Here is a 10,423-nt window from a genome sequence, read left to right on the forward strand (position 1 = left end):
GGTTCAGGGGGTATTAGAGTGCTGCTTGTCGCTTGGGAATGCTTATAGTTATACAGACAACATCGGTCTCCTCTCAGATCTGAATGCGGATAGAGATCAGTGCTTGGCGTAGAGAAAAACGGCTGGTTATTGGACGAATGTTCTGGTCTTTGCAAACTGGTTTTAATAAAAACGAACCAGAAAACTTTTAAACTTCCCATCGGACACTGCTGCCACATTGGACGTCATATCTTAATTTCTGTACCATCTATGCTAATCATTTCATCAATCAATAGCTTTCATGGCGACCTGACCTGACTGTAACCTCAGAAAAACTGTACTGCGTAAATCACACACCTTTATTGACAACTTCCTGCCTCTGAAATCCACACAAAAAAGTTGATGAAATACGTCACCTGTATTCCGTTGAATGTGTTTGGGTTTGTTTTTTCTTGCCAGCAAGATATTACGCTTTAAAATGAATCCATTGGCTTATGTTCTTTTGTTCGTTTGTTTAAATAAATGAGAATCTACCGGAGCATCTTGGGCATTTCGACTATTTTACTTTGTAAAAAAAAATTTTAAAAACACTAAGTTTAACATAAGATTCCTCTTGGTGTTTCCACTCGAGGAAAATGACTGTCCCTTCACAAACCAAAGTAATGCACTTTTATTGTCCCCTTCCACTCTTCTGTTGTGGTTTTCGTCCAGGTGTGTTTGTTTTTACATTTAGTCAAGTTTTGACTAAATGTTTTAACGTAGAGGGGGGAATCGAGACGAGGGTGTGGTGTGTGTGTGTGTGTGTGTGTGTGTGTGTGTGTGTGTCTGTGCGTGTGTGTGTGTAGAGCGATTCAGACCAAACTACTGGACCAATCTTTATGAAATTTTACATGAGAGTTCCTGGGTTTGAAATCCCCAGAGGTTTTATTCATTTTTTCGATAAATGTCTTTGATGACGTCATATCCGGCTTTTTGTAAAAGTTGAGGCGGCACTGTCACACCCTCATTTTTCAATCAAATTGATTGAAATTTTGGCCAAGCAATCTTCGATGAAGGCCGGACTTCGGTATTGCCTTTCAGCTTGGTGGCTTAAAACTTAATTAATGACTTTGGTCATTAAAAATCTGAAAATTTAAAAAAAAAAAATTGTATAAAACGATCCAAATTTACGTTCATCTTATTCTTTATCATGTTCTGATTCCAAAAACATATAAATATGTTTTATGTGGATTAAAAACAAGCTCTGAAAATTAAAAATATAAAAATTATTATCAAAATTAATTTTCCGAAATCGATTTAAAAACAATTTCATCTTATTCCTTGTCGGTTCCTGATTCCAAAAACATATAGATATGATATGTTTGGATTAAAAACACGCTCAGAAAGTTAAAACGAAGAGAGGTACAGTGAAGCGTGCTATGAAGCACAGCGCAACCGCTACCGCGCCAAACAGGCTCGTCACTTTCACTGCCTTTTGCACTAGCGGCGGACTACACGTTCAGTTTCATTCTGTGAGTTCCACAGCTTGACTAAATGTAGTAATTTCGCCTTACGCGACTTGATTGTTTTGTTTTTGTGGGTTGTTCGTTTTTTTCTCGCAACTCTCACGTCACTGTCCTCTTAGCTTTGTATTTATTTTCACCTGTATACTGATGGGGGCAGAATACTATTTGCAACATGCTCCTCCTCTCAAACAAACACATTTAATTTCCAGAAACGATGCCTAATGTTTCCCATAGTTATCCCTTTTCACTCTATTAAATGCAAAGTCACACTTCAGCTCTTCTTATCCATTCTTCAGGACAATTCCATTTGGGAACACTTAGAAGAGTGATACTTTCGATGTGAGAATTAAGTCACATATAAGTTCTTTCTTTTTATATTTAGTCAAGTTTTGACTAAATATTTTAACATCGAGGGGGAATCGAAACGAGGGTCGTGGTGTATGTGCGTATGTGTGTGCGTGCGTGCGTGTGTGTGTGTGTGTGTGTGTGTGTAGAGCGATTCAGACTAAACTACTGGACCGATCTTTATGAAATTTGACATGAGAGTTCCTGGGTATGAAATCCCCGAACGTTTTTTTCATTTTTTTGATAAATGTCTTTGATGACGTCATATCCGGCTTTTCGTGAAAGTTGAGGCGGCACTGTCACGCCCTCATTTTTCAATCAAATTGGTTGAAATTTTGGTCAAGTAATCTTCGACGAAGCCCGGACTTCGGTATTGCATTTCAGCGTGGTGGCTTAAAAATTAATTTATGACTTTGGTCATTAAAAATCTGAAAATTGTAAAAAAAAAAAAAAATGTATAAAACGATCCATATTTACGTTTATCTTATTCTCCATCATTTGCTGATTCCAAAAACATATAAATATGTTATATTCGGATTAAAAACAAGCTCTGAAAATTAAATATATAAAAATTATTATCAAAATTAAATTGTCCAAATCAATTTAAAAACACTTTCATCTTATTCCTTGTCGGTTCCTGATTCCAAAAACATATAGATATGATATGTTTGGATTAAAAACACGCTCAGAAAGTTAAAACAAAGAGAGGTACAGAAAAGCGTGCTATCCTTCTTAGCGCAACTACTACCCCGCTCTTCTTGTCAATTTCACTGCCTTTGCCATGAGCGGTGGACTGACGATGCTACGAGTATACGGTCTTGCTGAAAAGTGGCATTGCGTTCAGTTTCATTCTGTGAGTTCGACAGCTACTTGACTAAATATTGTATTTTCGCCTTACGCGACTTGTTTAATTTAAGTTTGATCGTAAAGTATTCGTCTCTACCGAGACCGGCGTTTTGAAGAGCCTGTGGAATTCGCTTCTGTGCCCTTTACTAATTAAAGTAGAAAGACAGTTGCCACAGCAAAAGCAAACACTATTTATTTTCTTGTTGCGACGACAACGTTTTTTTCGTGAATCTTGAACAAGGGTTTCAAAGTGTCTGTGGTGCCAAAAGGAGCAGAGGCACACGCACACAAAACACGTTTCGTGTGGATTTTTTCCAAATTTTTCAGGTGCCGCACTAATGATGTAGAATGGCTCGACTCGATTTGAACTTATTTAACAATTCCAACAACAAAAATTCACAACTAACGCAAATATTAGAAGATCATTTGCTTTCCCTTACTTGCACACAGAGCTGCAGAAACCAATATTTTTCTTCTTAGTTTTCACTTTATTTGACAAACGGACATGTCAGTATTTGTTCAAAATAGTTTTTTAAACTCTGAAGTTTTCCAAAGTTTCCAAAGTGACCTAACGTTTCCAAAAACGTACTCAACCTGGAAAATGGCCCATGTCACGACGGTTTTTAATTTTAATTTTATTTTCTTTCCTTTTTTTTCGTATCTGTCCAACCAAATCAGTGGCAGGTGCCTTTGGACACCAAGACTGACTACTTCCAACAGCTCCCGTGCCAGAATTAAGCCCCATGTATCAACCCCGACCCCTCTCCCCCATTAATCAGCGCCGTTAGTTACATTCCTGTGGGCACTCTTGGGTCCCAGCGAAGCCCGTCAGGGGGGCGATGTACATCTGTTGTTAAAGTGTTCAATTAAACTGACAAGAAATCCTATCAGGCTCCGCCAGGTTTTAGCTGGCCCCGTGCGTGAAAGGCAGGGAACAAAAAAAGGAGCAAGTTACAATAAACATTGTCAGGTTCTGAGGGAACTGAATACTGCAATAGAAAGAGTTTGCCACCGAACGGTTTCTTTCTTTCCTTTCTTTACCCCCCCCCCCCCCCCCCCCTAATATACTTGTACTTTTTCTTCTACTATCTTTGGTGGCACACACTTATGTGCTTTGGAAAGGGAAACTATAGAAGCCTGCACGACATAATGGGTGCCACTATAGGCAGACCACCAATGTTTTATGTGGATGTGTGAGGTAGTATGTGCTTCAAATAAAACTATTACATAGCACTACACTACGTTTTCGACCTTGCGTAACAATTAAAACACAGGAATTGAATGGTTATGAAGAACTGAAAACGGATTTTGAAATCTCTCTCTCTCTCTAAACCGTTATCTTAAAACATTTATCTTTACATAGTCTGCACCCCCCCCCCCCCCCCTTTCTCTCTCTCTTCCTCTGTGAATGTCTCTGTCTCGCTTTCTCTCTCTCTCTCTCTCTCTCTCTCTCTCTCTCTCTCTCTCTCTCTCTCTCTCTCCCTCTCTCTCTGAATCAATTTATCTCACCCCCCCCTCACCCATCTACCACCTATATACCCATACACTTCTCCCCAAAAAACTGTGATAGCACGGTGTATACCGGTACTCCGTGTAAGAGCTTTATATCTACTAATCTATCTAAATGGACTGTCAGTTTCCAACGCTTCTTTCAGGCAAGGCGATGTGCAGACTTGTACCCACTACCATCCAGATGAGAGCTGATAAGATTCCTGCTAAATAGACTTTCATCCATGCTTTTGCTATTGCTGTATCTCTCTCTCTCTTCACTCTCACTACCAGTGTCTATCATGCATGACGACGGTTCCGTCATGATTCTGGTTTGGGATTTTTTTTAATGCAGCCACTTGTCAAGCTGAATGACGTCAAGCAAAGAGAATTCTTCGTAGTTTTTGGACACAGTCAAACCTGTCTAAAACGAACACCCAAAGACCGACCGAAAGTGGTCGTTTTAGACAGGTGTTCGCTATGGAAAGGTAAAAAATATTGAAGAAAAACTCCTCTGGGATTCTTCTGAGTGGTCGCTTTCGATAGGTGATCGCAAGGGCAGGTTCGAATGTACTTTTTACGTGGTACTAGTACGGTGGTTTGGTTTGTAAGTTGTTTAAGTACATGTAGCTCAAAGTGTGTGCGTGTGTGACTGGCTGACTGACCATTCAGTTGAGTTTGCGTTCTCTCAGACAAGTTTGGCTACACTGGGACAGGTTTTGGTAATACGCCGAGGATATGGTGTGATATGTTGACTCAAACAAGCCCAGTGTGGCAGTCTACTTTGATACACCAGCATTAGGCTTGCCTCGTCAAAGTTTCGAGATACGATCACTGATGAGAGATGATGCATGTGTGTCTTCGTGTTTTCCAAGCCAAGTGACTTTCGCTACGACTAGCTTGGGATCTTTATCGTGCGCATGTGTGCACAGGGGGGGGTGTTGGGGGGTGGTTGGACACCGAAGCGAGTCTGCAGAAAGTTGACCCCGAGAACCTGGGATTTGATCCAACGCTGATACAGTGGGACCCCCATTTTAAGACCTCAAAAAATCTGAGAAAATCAGGTCTTAACAAGTCGCGTAAGGCGAAATTACTACATTTAGTCAAGCTGTGGAACTCACAGAAGGAAACTGAACGTAGTCCGCCGCTAGTGCAAAAGGCAGTGAAAGTGACGAGCCTGGCATTGCGTTCAGTTTCATTCTGTGAGTTCGACAGCTACTTGACTAAACATTGTATTTTCGCTTTACGCGACTTGTTTATATTTCCAGTAAAAATCTCGTACGCGAAAATGGCACGCGGGCGAAGAGATAATGCCAATAATATGTGATCTCGCGCAAACAAATGTTGCGCTACCCTCCCTCCACCCCTTCAAGACTAACAGGGGACAAGGGAGTGAACATTTCGTACACCTGGCATGGGAAGTTAAATTGCTCGTGTTAGGGTGAAGTAATTTATTCGTTATTTATTCGTCAGGGGAGTAACATTTTCGACCGAAATGTTGACTAAAAACCCACCTGTCGGAAGTAATTTTCTCGTGTAATGGGGGAGTACTTTTTTCGTAAAGGGAGTAACATTTTCGTACGAAATTTTTACTCCGGAGTAAAAATCTCGTGGAAGTAATTTTCTCGTGTTACAGTTTACACCGGTACCACACTCAACGGTTAAAGGGGCCCTCACTGTTCCGGCATGTTTGGGAGAAACCTGTGCATTTCATTGTCTAAAATCCTTTTCAGTCATGATCAGGAGCACCAACCAAGATGCTGGGTTGAACTGAGTAGAAAATGCAGAAGCAGAAAGGTTCAGTGAATTACACTGAACATGTTGTTGCAGACGATGCAACTCATGAGTATGCTCTAACACTAGTAAAACATGAGTTCTGGACCACAATAACCCAAAATGTAATTAACTTAGCAAACTCTCCCCTTAATGCATACATGTCACATTAAATAGTCATTTTCCGTGCTAGTATAATAAAAAAAACAAGTCGCGTAAGGCGAAATTACTACATTTAGTCAAGCTGTGGAACTCACAGAATGAAATTGAACGTAGTCCGCCGCTAGTGCAAAAGGCAGTGAAAGTGACGAGCCTGTTTGGCGCGGTAGCGGTTGCGCTGTGTTTCATAGCACGCTTTACTGTACCTCTCTTCGTTTTAACTTTCTGAGCGTGTTTTTAATCCAAACATATATCTATATGTTTTTGGAATCAGGAACCGACAAGGAATAAGATAAAAGTGTTTTTAAATTGATTTCGAAAATTTAATTTTGATCATAATTTTTAATTTTTTTAATTTTCAGAGCTTGTTTTTAATCCAAATATAACATATTTATATGTTTTTGGAATCAGAAAATGATGAAGAATAAAATGAACGTAAATTTGGATCGTTTTATAAAAAAAATTTTTTTTACAATTTTCAGATTTTTAATGACCAAAGTCATTAATTAATTTTTAAGCCACCAAGCTGAAATGCAATACCAAAGTCCGGCCTTTGTCGAAGATTGCTTGGCCAAAATTTCAATCAATTTGATTGAAAAATGAGGGTGTGACAGTGCCGCCTCAACTTTTACAAAAAGCCGGATATGACGTCATCAAAGACATTTATCGAAAAAAAGAAAAAAACGTCCGAGGATATCATACCATGGATCGCGCTAGCTTTTTAAAAAACGCGTAAGTCATACGCAACGAAACGAAAAAAACGCGTCACGGACCAATATTTTTGCGTACTACGAAAACACGTACAGACACAAACAAAACACGCACGAAAGACTTAAAGACACTCCTTACCTAAATACGGCGAGTTTTCCTGTCGAACTCCGCGCACGCCTGTCGAATAACACCCCTGCTGTCTCCAACCTTCGGGCCTTGCGAGTTTGTTTCCCGTTCTAATACGACTAGACACACTTTCCGCCTTTTGGAAGCGCGAGATGGGAGAGCAGCTAATGTCTGTTTCATTATCCGACAAGACATTATCTGGTAATACCCTCGTTACGTTCGTTTGCGATACTTCGATGCAAAAAGAAACGGACTTTAGTTTTGACGCGCAGATTTCATGTGTGTCGTCACTTCTCGAGCCCTATAGTCAGTTTCAGGATCGGGTGATTATTAAGTCAGAGCAAAAGCGCTGCGTGAAGACAAGAAAAAGTTACAATATTTTTGCGTATGGCTTACGCGGCGCGGCGAAAAAAACGCGTCAGCGACTTTTAAAATGCGTCAAATACGCAAAAATCGTGCGTAAACGCGATCCCTGCATACCCACGAACTCTCATGTGAAATTTCATAAAGATCGGTCCAGTAGTTTACTCTGAATCGCTCTACACACACACACGCACACACACGCACACACACACGCACACACATACACACACATACACACACACATACACCACGACCCTCGTCTCGATTCCCCCTCTATGTTAAAACATTTAGTCAAAACTTGACTAAACGTAAAAAAAGCACTAACTTCATACATTCTAAGTTATTTTGAACTACGCATACGCTCTCACAGATAAACCTGAATGTAAATGAAGGTAATATATTTAGATCATGAAAAGAAAGCAAATCGTGAGTATTTCCTAAAACACAACCATATATTACACAAGCCACGGGAAGAAGTACCTGTCATTTACACTGCAGCCAAGTCATTAACTTACCCTGGTAGAATTTGTGACCGCATAGTTGTAAGGAGCCACAGGGCTGAACTCAATGTGTGTGATGTTGCCATACTCTTTCTTGGTAATGGGAACCTGAAACATGACAACCCATAATATACTGAAATAAAGTACAGCAAATCAAATCATTTACAATAAGTCAGTGGCTTCAAACCAACATGAAAAATAGCGTAGTCAAATAAAAACATTCACAATAAATCAATGGCTTCAAACCAACATGAACAATAAGTTAATAACACCAGTCAAGCAATTAAGATCATGAACATGTGACATGTCAAAACATGACTTAGGAAAAGCATAGCCATAAGATCAACAAGAGAGGGCACATGTATACCGGTTAACGCCAATACTGTATATATATATATATATATATATAAAATCTGTTTTCTACATTCTGTATATATAATCTGTTGCCATCCCTATCTAAGCATCTATAATGCAAGAAGTGATGACCTTGAACTTGAAGTGAGGTCAAGTTGCCGCACATGTTTTTTGAGATCTTGTAACCATACACCATCAGGCCACATCAGGTGTTGATAGACTTAATAGTGTCCAAGAAATATCCAACGTTAAAGTTTTCCGGACGGACGGACGCCGGGACGGACGGACGGACGGACGACTCGGGTGAGTACGTAGACTCACTTTTGCTTCGCATGTGAGTCAAAAAATGATTTATTTTAAGACAAAGTGTGTGTGGGAGTTGCAGCTAATGAACAGAGAATAAGAAAAACTAAGTGCTTATTTCTCATGTCAGGGTTCAAACTTAGCAGGTACTTGGACATAAAAACATAGTGTTATGTGTGGGAAGTTACAGTAAACTTACACGAACTTTTCAGACCATCAAGATCAGATTGCATACTGCATCAGACTGATCATTGCTTGACTCGTTACACTTGATACATTTCTCTCCTCTTTCAAAATCTTAGTGAAAACATCCATCTCTGAGTCTGATCATGCACTTCACTTGAAATCAATTTGTTGGTTAATTACTCTCCGCCCTCCTCCCCAACCGTGAACCCCCAATCCTCCCCCTAAAAAGTGTTGCAATATGTAAAGACTGTGTCAAATCTACATGTGTGGAAAAAAGAAAAGCCTTTGCAATATTTATAGGCTAACCGACAGCAGACCTTGACAGCCATGCACTCTATGACTCCATTAATATGATTTGTACAGATCTTCCGTCATTATATTTAGTCAAGTTTTGACTAAATATTTTAACATCGAGGGGGAATCGAAACGAGGGTATGGTGTATGTGCATGTGTGTGTGTGTGTGTCTGTCTGTGTGTGTGTGTAGAGCGATTCAGACTAAACTACTGGACCGATCTTTATGACATTTGACATGAGAGTTCCTGGGTATGAAATCCCCGAACGTTTTTTTCATTTTTTTGATAAATGTCTTTGATGACGTCATCAGGCATGAAAACTGAAAAGAAAAAAAAATTCGAAGGCGCATAGCGCCAAGCTTCGCAGGCGCTACGCGCCAAGTTTCGCAGGCGCAAAGCGCCAAGACTTCTAGGGGGGTCCGGGGGCATGCCCCCCCGGAATTTTTTTTTTTCAAGGGTGCAATTTGGTGCAATCTGGGGCTATCTGAGCCTTAAAATTGGATTCAAACATGGCCCCAAAACTATTTTACTATAACTATGACTAGGAAAAAAAAAAGGAAAAAAAAAGGTAAAAATACGGAAAATAAAAAAAAATCTATATGTGTTGTGACTACCATTTGTTGTGTTATCAATATCATGCATCCTCAAAGTGTGACAGTACCAAGTCTAAAAGCCTTCAATATTAATTTGTTTGTTTGTTTGTTTGCTTAACGCCCAGCCGACCACGAAGAGCCATATCAGGGCGGTGCTGCTTTGACATATAACGTGCGCCACACACAAGACAGAAGTCGCAGCACAGGCTTCATGTCTCACCCAGTCACATTATTCTGACACCGGACCAACCAGTCCTAGCACTCACCCCATAATGCCAGAAGCCAGGCGGAGCAGCCACTAGATTGCCAATTTTAAAGTCTTAGGTATGACCCGGCCGGGGTTCGAACCCACGACCTCCCGATCACGGGGCGGACGCCTTACCACTAGGCCAACCGTGCCAGTCTTCAATATTAATTGATTTAATAATTGTTGACAAACTACAAAGAACAAGGAAGGAAAGAAACTATGGCTAAAAGCAACAGTGAATGAGAAAAATATGTACGCAATAATCTGGATAATGTATCATTACAATTTTGATCAGAAAAGTCCCCCCCGCGGGTTTGGGGGAAGAATTTACCCGATGCTCCCCACCATGTCGTAAGAGGCGACTAACGGATTCTGTTTCTCCTTTTACCCTTGTTAAGTGTTTCTTGTATAGAATATAGTCGTTGTTTGTAAAGATTTTAGTCAAGCAGTATGTGAGAAATGTTAAGTCCTTTGTACTGGAAACTTGCATTCTCCCAGTAAGGTCATATATTGTACTACTTGCAAGCCCCTGGAGCAATTTTTTGATTAGTGCTTTTGTGAACAAGAAACAATTAACAAGTGGCTCTATCCCATCTCCCCCCTTTCCCCGTCACGATATAACCTTGAACGGTTGAAAACGACGTTAAACAC

General features: G+C 40.2%; 1 protein-coding gene across 1 annotated transcript in view; it reads right to left on the reverse strand.

Annotated features, from left to right (window-relative positions):
* LOC138977201 (U3 small nucleolar RNA-associated protein 15 homolog) overlaps positions 1-10,423 on the reverse strand; it is a 92,692-nt gene that overhangs the window by 78,936 nt on the left and 3,333 nt on the right. Inside the window, exon 2 of the mRNA XM_070350108.1 lies at positions 7,811-7,903. Within this exon, the coding sequence (XP_070206209.1) occupies positions 7,811-7,903 (93 nt within the window). The remainder of the gene's footprint in view (positions 1-7,810; positions 7,904-10,423) is intronic.

This window comes from Littorina saxatilis, linkage group LG1 (genome assembly GCF_037325665.1).
Source record: "Littorina saxatilis isolate snail1 linkage group LG1, US_GU_Lsax_2.0, whole genome shotgun sequence".
Classification (NCBI taxonomy): Eukaryota; Metazoa; Mollusca; class Gastropoda; order Littorinimorpha; family Littorinidae; genus Littorina; species Littorina saxatilis.